The sequence below is a fragment of the Notothenia rossii genome (genome assembly GCF_949606895.1).
Source record: "Notothenia rossii genome assembly, chromosome: 1".
In the NCBI taxonomy this organism is placed as follows: domain Eukaryota; kingdom Metazoa; phylum Chordata; class Actinopteri; order Perciformes; family Nototheniidae; genus Notothenia; species Notothenia rossii.
The window spans coordinates 92,109,899-92,131,409 of NC_136912.1; the positions used below are offsets into that span (position 1 = coordinate 92,109,899).

At 41.4% G+C, this 21,511-nt stretch overlaps 1 protein-coding gene across 2 annotated transcripts; it reads right to left on the minus strand.

Annotated features, from left to right (window-relative positions):
* Positions 1-7,226: 7,226 nt before the first annotated feature.
* Positions 7,227-17,570, minus strand: LOC307039290 (glutathione hydrolase 1 proenzyme-like). Of its 2 annotated transcripts, none has more exons than XM_079681189.1 (7): positions 17,509-17,570; positions 9,849-10,053; positions 9,129-9,259; positions 8,906-8,995; positions 8,195-8,387; positions 7,926-8,086; positions 7,227-7,468 (listed from the first exon to the last, which is right to left on the minus strand). In XM_079681189.1, exons 2-7 carry the CDS (start codon positions 10,013-10,015, stop codon positions 7,308-7,310), a joined length of 903 nt encoding a protein of 300 aa, XP_079537315.1. In that variant the 5' UTR covers positions 10,016-10,053; positions 17,509-17,570; the 3' UTR covers positions 7,227-7,307. The 2 variants fall into 2 exon arrangements, with proteins under 2 accessions (XP_079537315.1, XP_079537316.1); XM_079681190.1 differs by lacking the exon at positions 17,509-17,570 and adding an exon at positions 10,902-12,092 and having other exon boundaries at positions 7,228-7,468.
* Positions 17,571-21,511: the final 3,941 nt, after the last annotated feature.

The following is a 21,511-nucleotide window of genomic DNA, read 5'->3' on the forward strand; positions in this document are numbered from 1 at the left end:
ATTGCACGTCCTCACTAAACATGTGAATTAAATATGAAGGAACCCAGCTGTTACATGCTAATCTTCCACAAACAGTTCTCCACTCATCACATGTGAATACAGTTTCACACACACACACATACATACACACACACACACACACACACATACACACACACACACACACACACACACACACACAATACATGGAGATGTTAAATTGACTTACATACATTTCCTGGAGACTTATCCTAACCTTAACCATAACCAACACATGCCTAACCCTAACCAAGTCTTCACCCTAAAATTAATGATTCCCCTTATGGGGACCTCCATTTTGTCCCCATACGGGAGGCGAGTCCCCACAAGTGACTGTAAACAGATTTATGTCCCCACAAGTATAGTAATGCTAGGCCACACACACACACACACACACACACACACACACACACACACACACACACACGGTCAGATCTGCACAACAGCAGTGTTTCTTAGAATGACATCCGTCCTTCTTCTTCATCTCTGAGCTGCTTACATTCTGTTTGCTTGGCAGCGTGCACAGATACATTCTTGCTCTGTCTTTTAAGTGTTTGTTGTTTGTGTGTAAATCATCTTGGTGTTCGCCTGACCCTCGTCAAAAGCCCTTATGCATCTGGTATTATACGTTCATGTGCTCTCTGCTTATACCGGGGGGAACAGATAGAGTTTTCATTGATGTCGGTGGCCTTGCAGTACGTAGAACATTCGAAAAAAAGTAGAGATGCAGATATCAACACATTTTGTTATGAACATGATCACATATTCTATATCGAGCTTTTCACACTAACTGTAAACACAGCTTTTACTTTTGCTGTTGAAAGTGTAAGAGGCGAAGAATATCCGATCTGATTTGGTTCTTTTGCAGCCACTGCTTGTTCCATGAAATCAAGATAATGAAAGAGCAGTGTTGAATTTGAGTCAATTGAAAGCTGTTTTTTGTTATTTGTCCTGTTGTGTTAGCAGAGACAAAGCCTTCTCTTCAGGCCAGTGTCTCTCCTGTTTACCTCTGCTGGGTTTCAGTGAAAGCATTTTCTCTTTGTGTGCCACCCACCCACTCACCAGGCTGATGCTACGGGGGCCTCTGGTGACAACACCTGCGCCCCCAAGGATAAGCAGGGCCTCTTCATTCCCCTGACTAATGCATGTGTTGTGTTCCTTACTCTTTGTCCTATACCCTGGTGAACATGTATTATGTATGTGCGTACACACACATATGGCCACACGACACAAACGGGTACTGCTTTGTGCTTTCCCTCCGCTGTCTAAATCCCTTTAAAACTGGTTTTTCTGTTTTTCCGTCGGGCCCCTGAAGGGACGCCTGGGTTCGGCTTTGAGTTTGGTCTCAAAGGTCCAAATTATGCTCCAGATGCATCCATATAAGCTTGTGAATGTTTTCAGGGTAAAACAACATCATTAGTACCCGCTTTCAAAGCTTAACGGGTATACATGGGTATCAAATTTAAGGATGGGCACTTCCAAACTCGAATGGTTTTATATTTTCTTTCAAATTTGTTATCAAATCTGGACTGTAAGGCGAGGCACGTTCATTTGTACATCATATTTCAACATCAAGGTTATGTTAGGTGCTTTTTGGGGTTGTCCCCTCCCTGTAGTGTGTTTTATAGGTTTTAGTGCATGTAAACGGTCTGCAAACGCTTCCTTTGTTTACTTCCAGAACAGCGCTCTAACACATACGTGATAGGCTAAGAGGCGGGACATCTCCAAGCGGTTGACCTATCACAACAGAGCCGGCCAGCTAACCAATCAGAGCAGACTGGGCTCTGGTTTCAGACAGAGGGTGAAAAGAGGTGCTGCAGCACAGGCAGTATGAGGAAAATAAAGAGCTTTTTTAACATTAAAGCAAGGAGACATGTCCCAGTAGAGACACTAAATACTGATATACACCTGAACATCAGCAGGAGGGGACTCTTTAAAGTAGAGACACTACATACTGATATACACCTGAACATCAGCAGGAGAGGACTCTTTAAAGTAGAGACACTACATACTGATATACACCTGAACATTAGCAGGAGAGGACTCTTTAAAGTAGAGACACTACATACTGATATACACCTGAACATCAGCAGGAGAGGACTCTTTAAAGTAGAGACACTACATACTGATATACACCTGAACATTAGCAGGAGAGGACTCTTTAAAGTAGAGACACTACATACTGATATACACCTGAACATCAGCAGGACAGGGCTCTTTAAAGTAGAGACACTACATACTGATATACACCTGGACATCAGCAGGAGAGGACTCTTTAAAGTAGAGACACTACATACTGATATACACCTGAACATCAGCAGGAGAGGACTCTTTAAAGTAGAGACACTACATACTGATATACACCTGAACATCAGCAGGAGAGGACTCTTTAAAGTAGAGACACTACATACTGATACACACCTGAACATCAGCAGGAGAGGACTCTTTAAAGTAGAGACACTACATACTGATATACACCTGAACATCAGCAGGAGAGGACTCTTTAAAGTAGAGACACTACATACTGATATACACCTGAACATCAGCAGGAGAGGACTCTTTAAAGTAGAGACACTACATACTGATATACACCTGAACATCAGCAGGAGAGGACTCTTTAAAGTAGAGACACTACATACTGATATACACCTGAACATCAGCAGGAGAGGACTCTTTAAAGTAGAGACACTACATACTGATATACACCTGAACATCAGCAGGAGAGGACTCTTTAAAGTAGAGACACTACATACTGATATACACCTGAACATCAGCAGGAGAGGACTCTTTAAAGTAGAGACACTACATACTGATATACACCTGAACATCAGCAGGAGAGGACTCTTTAAAGTAGAGACACTACATACTGATATACACCTGAACATCAGCAGGAGAGGACTCTTTAAAGTAGAGACACTACATACTGATATACACCTGGACATCAGCAGAATATGTCCTCTTTATAAATCATTAGAAGTATGACAAGGAATGATTTATAAAATACAATTTAAAAGAATTGAAAAGCATTCATTAAAAAGCACAAATGAACACTTTCAAATAGAAAAAGACTGCTGTAAACAGATGAATAAAAGTTACAGAGCAGTGTATGATATGATTAGTTATTTGATTTTTTTTAAAGCAGCAGCCTTGATTTTAAAAGAAGCGAGAGTTGGCACTTTTCTGTGAGTTTATTCCAGATATATGATTCTCCATGTTTCATTTGTCCACATCAGAATAGAGGATTGAGTCGATCAAAGGCTCTGGAGGCCTTGAGCACGGCTCTTTGTTTACGTCACTGTTCAGTAAAGCATGCCGCACCGTGTCATTATGTGTCAAAGCAACAGATTTCACGGTATCGGATACATCTGAATTCTTAGAAGTACAACATGTGCTGTTTTGAGCGGCGCTGAAGAATTGATTGTCTACGGCAGACCTGGGCACTGTACGGCCCCCGGGCCACATACGGCCCTTTGGTTGACTCTGACCGGCCCGTGTAAGGTTAATTGGAAATTACAAAATAAACATATTTTCAAATTTTACCTCATGCATGGACTAAAGCTGCAATGCTTTTATTTTGAAGTTGTTTTTTATTCACGTACATAATGACGCAATACGTCAAATCAAGACGTGCGCGTTATTGGATAATTGTCACAAGACGACTTTAGCGCTCAAAAATGTCAGCTGATGCTAAAAAAAGAAAGGTAGATGCCGAATGTAGGGTTTTCAACAAAAATTGGACTGCTAAGTATTTATTTACTGAAGTCGGAGGTAAAGCCGTGTGTTTAGTTTGCGGGGAGCAGATCGCCGTGTTCAAGGACTACAATTTGAGTCGGCATTACGAGACGAAACACGCGGAGAAATACAAAAACTTGACTGATGCTGAAAGGGCGCGCACATCGAACGCTTTGCTATCTAAGCTGCAAAAGCAGCAAGGCTTTTTTACCAAGCTTCACACATCCAAGGATGCAGCAACCAAGACCAGCTTCGTGATATCCCACAAAATAGCTAAACACAGTAAGCCATTCTCAGAGGGGGAGTTTGTCAAAGAGTGCTTAGTGGACTCTGCAGCACTAATATGCCCTGAAAAAAAAGAAGCCTTTGAGCAAGTCCCGCTGTCCAGGCGAACCGTGACGAGAAGGATCGAGGACATTGCGGGGAATCTGGAGCTTCAGCTGCAACATGAAGTGGCAAGTTTTGACTTTATCTCCTTGGCTTTGGACGAGAGCTGTGATGTCCGCGACACAGCGCAGTTACTCGTATTTGTCCGTGGGATAACGCCGGACTTCAAGATTACGGAGGAGCTGGCAGCAATGCGGCCGATGAAAGGGACGACGACAGGGAGCGATCTGTTCACGGAGGTAAATGCGTGCATGGACACGCTGGGACTGAAATGGGACAGACTGGCAGGTGTCACAACAGACGGTTGTCCAAATCTTACAGGTAAAAATGTTGGACTTTTGAAACGTATGCAAGATAAAGTGACTGAAATCGACGCAGATCAGAAATTGGTATTTTTGCATTGTATTATACACCAACATGTGTTGTGCAAGTCAGTGCTAAAAATTCACCATGTTATTGATGTTGTTACTAAAATAGTAAACTTCATCAGGGCACGGGCATTGAATCACAGACAGTTTGTTGCACTTTTGGAGGAGCATGAGACTGAGCATAGTGACATCGGCTACCACACAGCTGTCAGATGGCTCAGCCTGGGCAAAGTGCTAAAAAGAGTTTGGGACCTGAAAGCAGAGATTCAAGAGTTTTGTGAGAAGAAAGGCAAAGACATCCCAGAGCTCTCAGACGAGGACTGGATGGCAGATTTTGCATTTGCTGTTGATGTGACTGCACTGATGAATGAACTGAACACCAAACTGCAAGGCAAGGGCCTTTTTGTTCATGAAATGCACAGCCTGGTGAAGGCTTTCATGAGAAAGATGCAGTTTCTTTCAAGCCAGCTGGAGAGCAACACTCTCACTCACATGCAAACCCTGAAAGAAGTCACACCATCAGCTGATCACCTCCGCAGGTACTCATCCATGTTAGGAGCATTGCATGGTGAGTTTTCAAGGCGATTTGAAGATCTCCGAACAATCGAGGATGAAATGCTCATGATTTCCTCTCCCTTTACCTGCAGTATGGATAATGCACCCAGTGATGTTCAGCTGGAACTCATTGACCTGCAGTCTGATGCAGTACTGGCAGAGCGCTTTAAGTCAGGATCTCTGCTGGATTTCTACTCTTCTCTCGAGGAGGAGAACTTTCCAAACATGAGGAGACATGCTCAGAAGATGTTGGTTCTCTTTGGCTCTACCTACATATGTGAACAAACATTTTCAAAGATGAAGTTTATGAAATCCAGGTATAGATCCTCTCTCACTGATGATCATCTGTCAGCTGTGCTTCGCATCTCCACCTCAGACATTCAACCTGACTTCGATGCACTCGTTAAAGCCCAGCAGAGACTAGATTTCTCTCACTGAACAAGAAAAAAGAACTTAAAAACACCAAATGAGGTGGTTAGACTACAAATGTAGGCATGTAAAGGAACCAACTAGCAGTGAACTGGGACACTTTCTTTGGAAGCCTTTTCTCAAAATCACAGTTCAGTGATGTTCAGTGACAGTTCAATATGATATATCTTGCTGAATGTTTGGAGCACAAAGACAATGTTGTGATGTCGTAAGAATGCTAAGAACCTTTACACAACTTTCCAACAGTATATGAAACTCAAAATGTGTTTTGTAGTGAATGCGACTGAAAATGTTCACTAATATGAGTCAGAAATGGTGAAAAACGTTCACATTTTGTTTACCATTGTTTTGGGAAATTTGATTGAATAAATTACATTTTTTGTAAGGCAACCTCACTTTTTCATTGCTCAACTATAACATATACTCTTACCAGCTTGTCAAAACAATGTTATTTACTGCTTTTTATAAAGAAATACAATTAATATTATGCAGAATTGAGTTCAGCCTTTTGGCCCGGCCCTCCACAATATTTTTTGTTTCTCATGTGGCCCCATGGAAAAAATAATTGCCCACCCCTGCTTTAGACGGAAGTTTATTGTCTTATCCTGGAGAACAGACACTGATCACATATCAAAGTGTAAATATGGCAATTTGCAGATTCATAGTTGGTTATTAGATAGATTTTTTCATCCACAAAATCCAACATTTTAATTTAAAGAAAAAAATATGATTACCTTTTGACAGACAAGCTGTTTACTATTTTTTCTAATCGTAATGCTATGCTGCGTTAGCAGACAATCATACTTAGCATAAAGTTACATTAGTGGCATCAATCTTGTCTTGAGCACATTAAAAAAATGTTACCATTCCTTCTTTGATGTGATTTTCTTGATTTTGTATTTTAGTCAAGACAACCACAGCATTACAGGTTGTCTTAGTGACATTGAGCACAACTTTTAAGTTCAAAATTGCCCTTGCAGCCGAGTAAATCACCATAATGAATTGCACCCTAATGACCGCCCTGCATGAATGTCTGTACTAAATGTAATGGCAAACCATCCAATAACTTTTTAATATTTTTCCCAGAAGCACATATTTCAATATGGCTGGTGCTGCTGGATGAAAGGCTGGGGTCAGTAAAGCCATTAAAGGAAAGGTTCAATATGTTCCAAGTCTGTCCTCAAAGAATGGTCAGGTTCCTAAATGAGGTTGTCATGTTATAGTTCATAATGGTTATACTGGTCTTCAAAAGATCACTTTCAATGTGATTTTTAAAAGGGATGAGGGACAAAATCCACAATACTCTATGCAAACTTTATTCCACAGTGTACATTTACTTTCTAGCACACTTTCATTACAAGCATCCCTCATTGAAAAAGCATTTCAAAAAGACATTTTAATGACCAGTATGAATTTTAAGAAATGGCAACATTTGCTTCAATGCTCAAATCGGTATCCGACTGTCGTTTTAGGCTGGGAAAATATGTGTGAGCCATGAATTTATGTACGACGGGAAGAATTATGGTCGCGGTAAAAACAGACAAACATTGACAGTTTGAGTTTGAGTTTTTGCAGCACGATAACAGTTTCACACATCTTCTGCCTGATTTAATATGAGAAATAAAGAGTGTTTCAGTGCTACATCTCATGATTCATGACATATTATAGTAGTGCATGCTTTAGATACCTAGTTAGCTAACTTAAAGTCAACATTGCTTTTATTTAGTAGATTTACTGTACAGTAGAGCCACATGCCCTCAGTGGAGTCTGAGAGAGTGACTGGTAAAGTGAAGGCATCTCACATTAAAGCACTCCCACTCAAGGCTTACCATTCAAGATGTTTAATATCAGTGAGAGCACAGGGCCGCTAGCGGGGGCATTGGGAACAGCCATGTTGTACTCCCCCACATCCACCCTTAAAGGGTTCTCGTCCAAGACAGGCGCATAATTCTTCAGATCCTCCATTGTGACGATGCCGCCTAAACACGGATTGACACACACTGTGAATACACACTAAGACATGGCTGGAAAAACAAATCATCCTTAAATGGAAATGAGCTGTGCCAAGAGAGGTGCATGTTAGCATATTGTATTATATCTCCTGAAGCCTTTTAAGTAAATGAATTTTAGTGATAAGAAACTTGGCAGTAAGGATGATAACCATAATGTCCTTGTGTGTGAGATTACTTTGCTCTGTGGGTAGGGAGGAATGATATAATCTGCAGAAATAACTTTTTTGATTGTAAAATAAATTAAAAAACGATTTAAACTGTTTTACTATGTAGGACAAAAGTGGAAACTTGCTACTGCTATCATGCATTTTATTCTAACAATGACATCAACATGTCTAAACCAATATGATTCAATATATTTATATATTCTATGCTCATCGTCTTTCAACAATATCCCAAAATAAATAAAAAATAAGAATACTACCTGCTGCCTGAATATCATCCACAAGGCTCTGGGCCAGTGGTCCATGGTAGAAAGCATTAGGACCCTCCTCTGCTATTTTCCTGTACGTTTCTGCAAGCTTGGTAAATTTGATGGTGTCATTCTCTTTCAGGATGTCACCATTTCCCCCACAAAACACTTCACTGAAAAGGAGAACAATAAAGATGCAGATTTTAATATGGCATGCTTTAAATTAGTATGCCAGTGAGGTTATCATAAAATGATACAAGGCTTCTTCGGTTGCCTCTCACCAAAGAGCTATGTCATTTCTGATGGTTTCCCTTTTGCTGGACAGAGCAGAGGCGAGTGCCCTGCCCAAAGGAAAACCATTTACTGCAAGAGCAATGCTCGGCTGGAACAAGTCCCTCCAAGGCAGTTTGCCGTGTCGTTTGTGCGCCATTTCATAACCTCGAATCTCTCCAGGTACAGCAACAGACAACCCTCCTACCGACCATGGAAATTAAGATTGAGATTATTGCCTCATAAATTATTTGGACAATTTGTAGGGCACTGGTAAAAATACTACTGTGGGATTTGACCTGGAAGACCCAAACTGTTTTATTTTTTTCCGGGTTTAGAGCTCATAAATATTACACATTACATTTAGCTGACACTTTTATCCAAAGCAACTTACAATAAAAACTTACAAACTGCTCAGAACAAGGAAAATGCAGATATATTCATTTCAAACAAGTCAAACCATTGCAAGTGCTGGTCAATTAGTATAGAATGGGCTAAACCCTTTAAGGTCATTCAAATGTGATTCTTCCCCTAACTATTTTACATTAGTTTGCAACTGATTCTTTCTTTTTTTAAGAAATTCATTTGCAGTCAAGAAGACTGAATTCTACAGATGTGAAAGTGCACTTTCTCTTTTGTCTTTCACTATTAGGTCTTTCATAATATTAACTGAAACTTCCGCCAGCTCTTTTCTACGTCTGATAGCAACGGATAAACATTACCCTCCTGGGATAAATGTTTACTGTTCCCAAACATGTCCTGCGTTGCATAGCGTGGAGCCGTCACCCTGGCGTCAATCGTCTCAACCAGTCCTATGTACGTCACAAATCAGGAATTACATTTAGGATTAAGATGATGAGCAAATGGTATGAGTTTGTAGCTTCAGTGATTAAGGAAACAGAAGAAGCTTTAGTGGTGGTGAGGCATGTTTTAGTAAAGTTGTACCAGTTGTGGCGTCGTAGATGGTTAGGAAGAGTCCTCCTCCGATGCCCATACTGTGAGCGTTCATAAGTCCAACACACAGTAAAGCAGCTATAGAGGCATCTACTGCAGAGCCCCCTTTCATCAGTATGTCTCTGCGGTAAAATGTATTAAAACACAAGAAGGGAAGGGGTGGAGGATTAGTTTTTGCACTAAAGACCTTAAAGAGGACAGTAAAGACTTTAAAGAGGACATATGCTCCTTTTCAGGCTGACATTTGTATGTTGTGCCTCTACTGCGACATGTTTACATGCTTTAATGTTCAAAAAGTGCTTTATTTTTCTCATACTGCCTGTGCTGCAGCACCACATTTCACCTTCTGTCTGAAATAAACGCTAGCCAATAGAAGTGCGTGTGTTACATAGTGATGTCATTATGTTACTGAAGTAAACAAAGGAGTCCAATGGAGGCATTTTAGGCAAGGGGGGAGTGTGTGGGAGAGAAACTCCCTCTGGAGGGAACTCTGGGATTTTTGCCTTTGCAGACCATTTACATGCACAAAACACATGACAAAGGGAAAACCCCAAATAGCATTTATTATTCTTGTTTGAAAAGAATAAAACATGTTCACATGGATTTGCAAGGCAAGCAGTTTTCATGCCTGTGTTTATGCATGTGTGAGTCGGATTACAGAAGAGCAACATGTCTTCCCTTCAAGATGTTCGAGTGTGTGCGCGCTCTCACCTGCCGACCTCTGAACACGGCCCAGCGTCTGCTGCCACCGCTGCCTTCTGGTACACATGCTCAGCCGGTATCTTCCTTTTCCCCTCACCATAGAAGACCCACCACAATTTGAAGAATGACACTAACAGCAGCAGGGCCAGGGCCAAACATATATTTATCTTCTTCATCTTTGTGGCGCAGGAACAATAAATGCTTTATGAAATACCTGTCAGGAAGTAAACATTTTTATAAATTAAACCTGTAATGTATGCAAAGGCAGCTGCAGAGCTGCGTTTTGTTACATCTGAAACAAAGCAAACCAGATTCACACATCACAAAATAAAATAATATTGTATTATCAACAGAATAAATACATTTGGAAGAAATGTTATGCCATTTTATAACCCACATGTTTTCTGATCTTTGTTCAGTTTTTATGGAAACTTTTGAATTTACAAATGAAAGCCAGGATTTGTCTTTCTTTGTTTACTCTACAAAATTTGATTTGTAGAATAAACATTTTAGGACGTTTGACTGGAGGATTTCTTTACAGTTTTATTTCAATTGCTAAAACAAAACAACATTTTGTCAAAACACTTAACACAATTCACAAATCCACACACCCAAAGTGCAAAACACCTCATATATCTTGCAAAATGAAGCACTGCACTCAAAACTACATACACACTTAACAAAACCTAACCTTTGCCCCAAATGGCACACACTTCATTTATAGAACAATACACTTTGTCCAACCAACTACACACTGTGGTTCTTCTAAAGCACCCTTATCTTTTATGGTGATCCGTATGTAGAGAATTCAACATAAAAAGTTTGTTAAAGTCTACAGAAATATGTGCAGAAACACAAATAAACAGTTGTTATACTTTTGTTTTTCTCCAAAACAAATTGGTGCAACATTCCTGCACAACACATAGTTAAAGTTGTGTACACAGAAATTATGCCTTTGTCAAATACAGTAAAGTGAAAGGAAAACTTTGATGAAAAATAAATACAACAAATATTTTAAGAAAAAACAGAGGAGAGATAAATACTTTGGCAGAATTGTACTACCTAGCTGGGTCTGGCTACAGCTCCTCATCAACCTGCAGAAGATGCATCCCCTTTAGCCTGACAGTCAAACAGCTTCAACCGTTTTGCTGCAAATAACTCTTCAACTTACTTCATTTCCCCCTCCCTCTCACTCTTATCCTTCCTCTTCCTCTTTCTGCTGTCCATATATCCGTTGTTGTTTTTATAAATGTCTTACATGAAGCCTTTTTCTATTGCTTACATCCTGATAAATGAGTCAACAATAAAGCAGTTTGGTGTTTACGGTCATTTGGCATGTGTATTTGTTGATTGGTTCATGTGTGTAGCATTTTTAATGGCAGTTTTTTGAAAATGGCAAACAAATGAATATGTCAGATTTCTGTGTCTTACTTAGAGAACCGTGTGCAGTGTTTTGCAAAAAGTGCCAAGTTGAATTGCAAATTGGGTGCAGAGCTGAAAATGTGTTTAGAGTTTTGGAGATTTGAGCTCAGGTTTTGCTCTTTGAGTATGAGTTTAAATAATGATGCTTTATGTGAGATTTGTTTTTGTTAGCAACTGAAAAAAACTGTAAATTGTTATTATCAGGGAGTAAGATCTCTGTGTTATGTTACAACATGGGCCCACAGGTGAAAAATGTCAAAAGTAAGTAACAACAGTAGTTATAAGACACCGGTTTCTGTCCGATTTTGATTTATGACCCTGATAAGGAATGATTTATGACCCTAAAACCGGAAGTCCCGCCCCCAAAAACCGGCAAAAATCCCTTTGAAGTGTCACCTGTCACTCTGAAATCAGACCTTTGACCCTCTTATCTATTCTGACCTTTGAACCCCTTATCTTTTATGACTTGTTTGTGTGAACATTGCCCTGTAGCGGCAGATAAGCCCATTTGATGTGACCCTGTTAATATTTTACTAGGTCACCTTTGAACCCCCCTTATCTTTTATGACTTGTTTGTGCAAAATGTTGCCCCATAGCGGTTGATAAGCCCTTTGATGTAACCCTGTTAATATTTTACTAGGTCATGATCGGTCAATGATCTTACTAGGTCATGAGCGGTCAATGATCAACCAGATATAGCCCTGATAAGGATATGGCGCAACAAGGGATGATAAGACTTGATATCAACATGTAAGACTTGATCAGCCCTTTCATGTGAACCCTGTTACAGTTTTTCTCGATTGCTAACACACTAAAATGATACATAAAGCACAATTATTTTAACTGACACTCAAAGAGCAAAACATCAGCTCAAATCTCCAAAACTCTAAACACGTTTTCAGCTTCTCACACAATTTGCAAATCAACATGGCACTTTCTGCAAACCACTGCACACGTTTCTCCACGTAAGACACAGGAATCTCACATGCAGTCACATGTTAGCAGGTTTAAAACACTGATATTCAAAATGCCTCACACATGGACCAATGATCAAGAAACACGTTCCACCTGACCAAACACCTGATAGCATAATTGTTGGTTCATCAATCAGGATGTTAGCACTATAAAAAGACCACAGGTGACTAATTTCTTACAGTAACAATGGAAGCCAACATGGAAGCAAGAGGAAGAGGAAGAGCTGGGCTGAGAGTGAGAGGAGGAGGAAGAGGTGGGCTGGGAGTGAGAGGAGGAAGAATAAGAGGTAGAGCTGGAGGGAGAGGACGTGGACAAAGAAGAATACTCTCTAATGAAATGAAATGTTATCAACCATGGTTTGACGATGAGAGAGGCTGGACAGAGGGTTCAGCCTAATCCAAGCCGATTTGCTGTCGCCTCTGTAATCCGGACACTTACTGTAGACTTGAAAACAGGTTAGTTAGTTTGTAGCTCTGCATAACTCATGATATATCAGTGCTTATATCTGTTGTGTGAAACGTATTTACTTCATTACTGTAATTGAATTGTTGGCATGTTGCATACTATAACTGTACAAAAATCCTGCACAATGTACTGTGGTAAACTTACTTGTATGCAACACAGACACTGACCAACCACTATATCTTTGTTGTTTATCTGAAGGACTGAGAAACAAAGAGGTGCAGGTGGAAGGCTAAGCATTTCCAATGAGGCACAGGAAGCAGCAGTTACAAACTGGGTTTTGGCAAACAATGCATCACACTTAGAGAGATCCGAAGCATAGTAACTATGTGCTGAGATGCGTGTTGCACAATGTTAGTTTTGAATAAAATATGATTTTTTCAACAACTCATTTGTATTTCTTCATTTACTGTATTTCTGTAAACTCAAGCAACTTTTCCGCTGAAACCTCTATGTACAGAGCATAGCCCAAAACAGATGAAAGTGCTTTAGATTATGCTCAGCAGTGTCCAGTTGGGTGGTCAAACAATATAGTATTATGAATGAAGTGTGTTATATTTGGTGTAAACGTTTGCATTTGGTAAGTGTTTATGTAGTTTTGAGTGCAGTTCTTCATTTAGCAGGAGAAATTAGGTGTTTGGCACTTGGCGTGTGTGGTTTTGTGAATTGTGTTTAGTGTTCTGAGAAACTGAGCAATTAAAAAAAAATGTGTGTTAGCAATCGAGAAAAACTGTAATATCTTACTTGGTCACAATCGGTCAATGATCAACCAAATAGTATAGCCTACTATAAGATGGCTATATCTATCTATATATCTATATATATCTATATATCTATATATATATATCTATATATAGATATATATCTATCTATCTATCTATCTATCTATCTATTATATATACGTATATAAGCTATAAGATGGCCTGCTATAAGATAGTGTTCTTTATTACAGTTTTTCTCGATTGCTAACACACATTTTCTTTTAATTTCTCAGTTTCTCATAACACTAAACACAATTCACAAAACCCCACACCCAAAGTGCAAAACACCTCATTTCTCCTGCTAAATTAAGAACTGCTCTCAAAACTGCATAAACACTTACCAAATGCAAACTTTAGCACCAAATATAACAGACTTCATTCATAATACTAGATGGTTTGACCACCCAACTACACACTGCTGAGCATAATCTAAAGCACTTTCATCTTTTATGGGCTATGCTCTGTACATAGAGGTTTCTGCAGAGAAAGATTGCTTGAATTTACAGAAATACAGTAAATGAAGAAATACAAATGAGTTGTTGAAAAAAAAACATATTTTATTCAAAAATAACATTGTGCAACATGCATCTCAGCACATACTTACTATGCTTCGGATCTCTCTAAGTGTGATGGCATTGTTTGTCAAAACCCAGTTTGTAACTGCTGCTGCCTGTGTCTCATAAAAAATCCTTAGCCTTCCACCTGCACCTCTTTGTTTCTCAGTCCTTCAGATAAACAACAAAGATATAGTGGATGGTCAGTGTCTGTGTTGCATAAAAGTAAGTTTACCACAGTAAAATGTGCAGGATTTTTGTACAGTTATAGTATGCAACTTGCCAACAATTCAACTACAGTAATGAATATGTTTCACACAACAGATATAAGCACTGATATATCATGAATTATGCAGAGCTAAAAACTGGGAACTAACCTGTTTTCAAGTCTAAGTGTCCGGATTACAAAGGCAAAAGTAAATCGTCTTAGATTAGGCTGAACCCTCTGTCCAGCCTCTCTCATCGTCAAACCATGGTTGATAACATTTCATTTCATCAGAGAGTACTCTTCCTTCTCCTCTCACTCTCAGCCCAGCTCTTCCTCTTCCTCTTCCTCTTCCTCTTGCTCTTGCTTCCATGTTGGCTTCCATTGTTGCTGTAAGAAAGTACTCACCTCTGGTCTTTTAAAAGTGCTAACATCCTGATTGATGAGCCAACAATTATGCTATCACGTGTTTGGTCAGGTGGAACGTGTTTCTTGATTATTGGTCCATGTGTGAGGCATTTTGAATATCAGTGTTATGTATGTGCTAACACGTGACTTTATGTCAGATTCCTGTGTCTTACGTGGAGAAACGTGTGCAGTGGTTTGCAAAAAGTGCCATGTTGATTTGCAAATTGTGTGCAAAGCTGAAAACGTGTTTAGAGTTTTGGAGATTTGAGCCAATGTTTTGCTCTTTGAGTGTCAGTTAAAATAATTGTGCTTTATGTCGCATTTTAGTGTGTTAGCAATTGAGAAAAACTGTAATAATATGACATAGCGACTCGTTTACGGTAATATCAGATCATATGACATTTAAGTAGATATTTTTAAAGTTGTAGAGGTAGGTAAGCATAGATGAGCCCTGGAGTGTCAATAGGGGATTAAAAGGGTCATCTTGGCTAGTTTATTTTTTTAAATATAAAAAATATAAAAATCATATCTCCCCCTTTCTTTTTTCCTTCCTCCACCCCTGCTCCACCCCTGCTTGCTATCCCTCCCGCTCTCTCTCTCTAGCCGTTTCTCAATCGCGAGGAAACTGGCTTCCAAGCCAATATTTCAAGGATACTACGTCATCGAGTGCCGCCGAAGGACTGTTCCAATCTCCAGTATACTTGGAATTCCACCGAGGCCACGTCCTTGGTTTGGGGGTAATTTCGAGGCTGCACATGGGTAGACTTCGCGTACTTCAAATCCCCACAATGCTTTGCGCACGGACCAATTTCAAAAACCCTTGTGGAGAATGGCTGAACCGACGCAGCACAGCACACATTTAAATGTAAATATGTAGTGGCGTAGAACATGTGTTGATAAATATGTTACTTTGTTGCATTTGTTATCACCAAAAATGTGTTCTGTGAAAGTAAAGCAAGTTCATAATTAGATAGACATCGTGAGGTATTTATTTTCGGTACAGTTTATGTTGAAACTGTTAGAGAGAGTGGCACACTTGTTAGCCTGTTCCATTCTTCTTTGTTTTCCGAAGCCGTGGCTTGGAAGTATACTTGCTTCGTTTCTGAAGGAAGTGACTTGGAAGTATGCGACTACCAAGCCAGTATCCTCGCGATTGAGAAATGGCCTCTGTCTCTCTCTCTCACACACGCCCCCTCACACAACTCCCTCCCACTCTCTCTCTTGAGTCCGCCCTTCAAGGCTCTGGGAGCGGATAAAGAGAGGTGTATTTACTGGTATGTTTCCCTGGATGATGTAAATAGACTAAGTGACATTTTTAGGGGACTTTACGGAGCTCATGAGGCCGCCCTTTGAGGCACTTGGAGCGGGGAAAGAGAGGTGTATTTACAGGTGTGTTTCCTTGGATGATGTAAATAGTCTAAATCCCATGTTAGGGGGACATTACAGAGCTCATGAGGCCGCCCTTTGAAGCTTGAAGATCGGACAAAGAGAGTTGTATTTACTGGTGTTGATCCCTGGATGATGTACATAGTCTAAGTGTCATGTTAGGGGGACATTAAGGATCTCAGGAGTCAGCCATTTGATGCTTTGTTAACATTAATGCTTTTTTTGCTTTTGATTGTGTTACTAAGATACAGTGTAGATATGTCAATGAAAAACGTAGGTCACAGGCTCCTCCAACAGTGCAACATATATATATATATATATATATATATACATAAAACAGATAAAATGCTGCAATAGAATGTTTTGAGATGACAGATGTGTGCGTAACTCTCTCACAAAGGAAATGTAAGATATACGTTTATGTATGCAAAAAGTTCAAACTAGAAAAATGAAATACTTTGTCAAAATAGATGTTATTTAAGAATGTGACTCTTATTGACAGCTTTTGATTTAAGTAAGACAATCCAGTTAAACAATGTATGTGAACCCTGTTAATATCTTACTAGGTCATTATCGGTCAATGATCAACCAAATAGTATAGCCTGCTATATGATGGCCTGCTATAAGATAGTGTTCTTTAATAATATGACATAGCGACTATTTTACGGTAATATCAGATCATATGACATTTAAGTAGATATTTTAAAGTTGTAGAGGTAGGTAAGCATAGATGAGCCCTGGAGTAGGGGATTAAAAGGGTCATCTTGGCTAGTTTATTTTAAAAAAAAATCAAAAGCCTCGGGCTGCAGCTGGCAGGGTGCGTACAGTATTTGTTAGTAACAGTTGATGGCCTTGCATTACATTATTAAAAAGGTCACAGCAAAAGTATGAAATCAATCTACAGAAACGTACAGATGATTTACATTGTGGTTGCTTGTTTGCACTTTTTGTGATAAACTTTGTATCATTTATCCATGTAAATTCACATCATTTGTGGTTTCTTGCAAAACGCTAAACAATGAGTAACCTGCATTTCAATTTTCAATTAAATAACAATAACATAATCACCCAGCATTGGTGAACTGCTTTTCCTGTAGCTTAGTTAGTTATTAGAAATAGTTTTTTCCATCAAAATGCATCATCCATTCGTCCCCTGATTCCAGTGCTGTTTATTGGCCAGTAGGTTCATCAAATGGATGTTAATAACATAATAAAGTCCTCGGTGGTGTTTAAAACAAGTAAGATAGTTTGCCAAATATAAGCCTTTCCAATTCTGAGCCTGAATCGCCTATTATTTAACCAGCTTCAAAACTCTACACAAACAATTCATATAAAAAAAGAATGTGTCGCCTGCCTAAAAGAACAAAGTTCTTTCTGCAATTAAAGGCTACAACGAGTTAAACCCAGGACACGTAAAACCTTACATTGGAGTCAACATTGTACCACGAGAATGATTAAGATAAAGCTTCCTGTTTGTTTACAATAATGTATCTTACCTTTATTCCTCTCGGGCCCTCAGCAACAGGCTGCTCACGTGCATACACCAGGAACTGCGGCTGTTGATAGGTAAAAGGCTTATTGTCATGGTGTATTGGCAATTTATTATGTTACATTATATGGTAAAACCAAATGCTTCTAAAACATTGTCTACACCACTGTACCATTTCCTGATATGTGCCATTTTCTCTGCATGCCCCCATAAGTGTTGTTATTCTCAAGCGCTTCAAGGCCACAGGGCTGATTTCGCAAACTATGTTGAAACTACTTCTCCTCACACAAATGTTCAACTTTCATATCTTTGTTTCACACCACATCGCAATATGAGACATCTGTGTGAAACAACATGTCTTAGGCATTCCGCCTAGCTGCACAAAACTCTGTCTGCCCGCCATATCCTGTATATAAGCTTCGCCATTCTGTGACTATTGTGTGCACTCCTGCAGACTACTCTGTACTCTGTGAGACATGTACCTTTGAAGCATCAAATAAAGAACCAACAAAGACAACTCTGTTTTGTATCAGACCAATTTTATTATTAGTAGGCCTACATCTCCAGATTGTTGACGAGGGAAAGTTTCCACAACAATGGGCATAGGAAGCATCCTCAATGTGACAGACCCGGCGGCACACATACGTCATTTCCCGGGAAGTTTGCATTGTCAACGGGGGGTGGGGGCTGTTAGACGCTCGAGATTTGTCAACGGGGGTGTTACGCTCTCACGAGTTTACAGGACTGAACTCCAAATGCTGAACACAAGATAGAGGACACAGAGTTTAGTTGGTAAAAAGGTTTATTAAACCAACAAATCCAACGGAGAATAACGGAGGGATTAATGTCCATATAATCCGGGCCAGGATTTGTTACCAGCGGAGGTGCGGAGATGCACGGAGGAACACAGGCGAGGAGAGCCGGGGATCCAGAGCTGGCAAGAGCAGACAGGTTCGAGCTGGTGTGCGTGGAAGCACGGAGGAAACTCAGACGAGGAGTCGGAGGCTGGACGTGGCAGGCAGAGGAGTAGGCAGATGGATACTGGACAAAGAGATCACAGGTAAGTAGCAGAAACAAACAGAGTAGATGCACTAAACTGTTTAACCAAAGTCGTGTTTACCAGCGTGGTTAACTGACGAACTGGTGAATACTGGATGGAGGAACCCGGGTATATATGCAGGTGAAGGTGATTAGTGTAATCCGGATGATGAGCCACAGCTGAGGAGGTGAGATGGCGGGAAACAGAAGTGGGTCAGCCACACCCAGCTAGGTAGACAGACACACAGACAGACAGACAGACAGACAATAACAAACATAAAACAAAGAGGAGGAGAAGGAGGGAGAACTGCAAATCCTCACAGTACCCCCCCCTCAACGGGTGCCTCCTGGCGACCACCAGCTTTGTCAGGATGAGCCCTGTGGAACTCCCTCACCATGACAGGGTCCATGATGCGTGACAGAGGCACCCAGCAACGTTACTCTAAGTTGTAACCCTCCCAATCAACCAGGTACTGGAAGCCCCTGCCCCAACGCCTGACATCCATCAGCCGACACACAGTGTAGGTAGGATGATCATCGATGACTCGGGGGGGGGGGGGAGGGGGAATGGCCGGAGGGCACAGGTCACTGGTGTGGACTGGCTTGATTTGGGAAACATGAAAGGTTGGATGAATTGTCATGGTCCTGGGGAGCCCCAGGCGGACAGCAGAGTGGTTGATGATGCGTTCAATGGGAAAGGGACCAATGAACCAAGGGGACAACTTCTTCGACTCCGTAAGGAGGGGAACATCCTTAGAAGACAACCAAACCGGCTGTCCAGGGGCATAAGGTGGAGCGACATGTCTGTGGCGGTTAGCTGATCTATGATTTCTGGAGGAAGTCAGAAGACGGGCAGAGCGAGTGTCCCTCCAAACCTTACGGCAACGAAGAATGTGTCTTTGGACGGATGGAACAGACAACTCATTCTCCTCTTCATGAAACAGGGGTGGCTGATACCCTAAGGAGGCTTCGAATGGGGAGACACCAGTTGCAGAAGATGTTAGAGCATTGTGGGAATACTCAATCCATGGTAGATGAGAACTCCAGGTAGACTGATTGCGGTTGGCAACCCAACGGAGAGCAGATTCCAAATCCTAATTTGCCCTTTCAGTTTGGCCGTTTGACTGGGGATGGTAACCTGAAGTCAGACTGACAGATGCACCGAGAGAATGACAAAACGTCTTCCAGACCTGGGAGGTGAATTGAGGACCACGGTCGGAGACGATGTCTGCCGGGATACCATGCAGGCGGACAGGACAGCCAGAAAGGATATGCCCAACCTTCCCACAATACAGGCACTCTCCAGACCTCATGCGTCGAAGGCGCTCCTCAGGGGATAATCCAGCGCGTCCCAACTGCATAGCTTCCTCCTTAGCAACGTGAGCACGCAAGGTGGTGAGGTGAAGTCAGATGGTCTGGACACAGAGGGAGAGCTGTTTGACTTAATAGGCAAAACAAAAGGTGAAAGGTGCACACGCTCAGCACGGCGCTCCCGTAGCCGGCTGTCGAGACGAGACACCCAGGAGATTAAAGATTGGAGGTCAGCAGGCTCCTCTCTAGCAGCCAGCTCATTCTTCAGTTGATCCTTCAATCCCCTAACAAACACAGCCCTTAAAGCCGCTTCGTCCCATAGGGCTTCTGCCGCCAGTGTGTGAAACTCGATAGAGTAATCTGCTACGGTTCGAGACCGTTGATGTAGATTTAGCAGACGACTAGCAGCTGAGCCAGAGTGTTCGGGATGGTCAAAAACAGTGGAAAAATTTCCAGAAAAAACTCCAAAGGAAAGAGTGTCATAATCCACAGAGGAACTCAATGCTTCGGCCCAGGTTAAAGTTCTTACACGAAGCAAACTCAACACATAGTTTATCTTAGTCACCTCAGAAGAAAAAGACAAGGGGCGCTGGCGAAATACCGTGTTGCATTGGAACAGAAATCCTCTGCATTTCTCCACCTCTCCATGGAAAGGCTCAGGGTCGGCAATGGGGAAATCCCGGCATGGAGTGAAATCCTGAGGTGGAATGGAGGGAGCAGGAAATGCAGCAGAAGAACTCAGGGTAGTGATCTGAGCAGCAAGGTTCGAGATGTGTAACGCCATGGACTGATTGCTGTCAACTAAGGCTCGGATCATCTGCTCATGTTGGCCCAGAAGAATTCCCTGAGCTGAAAGGGCGTGTTGAACAGCGGCGGGATCCGATCCAGTGTCAGCGGAGTTCATTTTGGACCAGTTCATACTGTTACGCTCTCAAGAGTTTACAGGACTGAACTCCAAATGCTGAACACCAGGTAGAGGACACAGAGTTTAGTTGGTAAAAAGGTTTATTAAACCAACAAATCCAACGGAGAATAACGGAGGGATTAATGTCCATATAATCCGGGCCAGGATTTGTTACCAGCGGAGGTGCGGAGATGCACGGAGGAACACAGGCGAGGAGAGCCGGGGATCCAGAACTGGCGAGAGCAGACAGGTTCGAGCTGGTGTGCGTGGAAGCACGGAGGAAACTCAGACGAGGAATCGGAGGCTGGACGTGGCAGGCAGAGGAGTAGGCAGATGGATACTGGACAAAGAGATCACAGGTAAGTAGCAGAAACAAACAGAGTAGATGGACTAAACTGTTTAACCAAAGTCGTGTTTACCAGCGTGGTTAACTGACGAACTGGTGAATACTGGATGGAGTAACCGGGTATATATGCAGGTGAAGGTGATTAGAGTAATCCGGATGATGAGCCACAGCTGAGGAGGTGAGATGGCGGGAAACAGAAGTGGGTCAGCCACACCCAGCCAGGAAGACAGACAGACAGACAATAACAAACAGAACTGCAAATCCTCACAGGGGGGGTGAGGGAGGCGCTCGTGAATTGTTGTTACGGATACAGAGGGGTTTTAGGTCATAGATTTTAGGTTGCCATAAGGCTGTTGACGGTCTTATTATAGGCTACATCCATTGGTTGGTTTTGTGGCACATTTGTAACGC

What these genes read in the sequence shown, in the direction of transcription:
- LOC307039290 (XM_079681189.1), bottom strand. Translation starts at nt 10,015, where the DNA reads ATGAAGAAGATAAATATATGTTTGGCCCTGGCCCTGCTGCTGTTAGTG. An exon ending in CCGTGTTCAGAGGTCGGCAG is followed by an intron (nt 9,260 to 9,848) that starts GTGAGAGCGCGC and finishes ATTTTACCGCAG; the next exon opens with AGACATACTGATGAAAGGGG. An exon ending in GGATGATATTCAGGCAGCAG is followed by an intron (nt 7,469 to 7,925) that starts GTAGTATTCTTA and finishes ATCCGTGTTTAG; the next exon opens with GCGGCATCGTCACAATGGAG.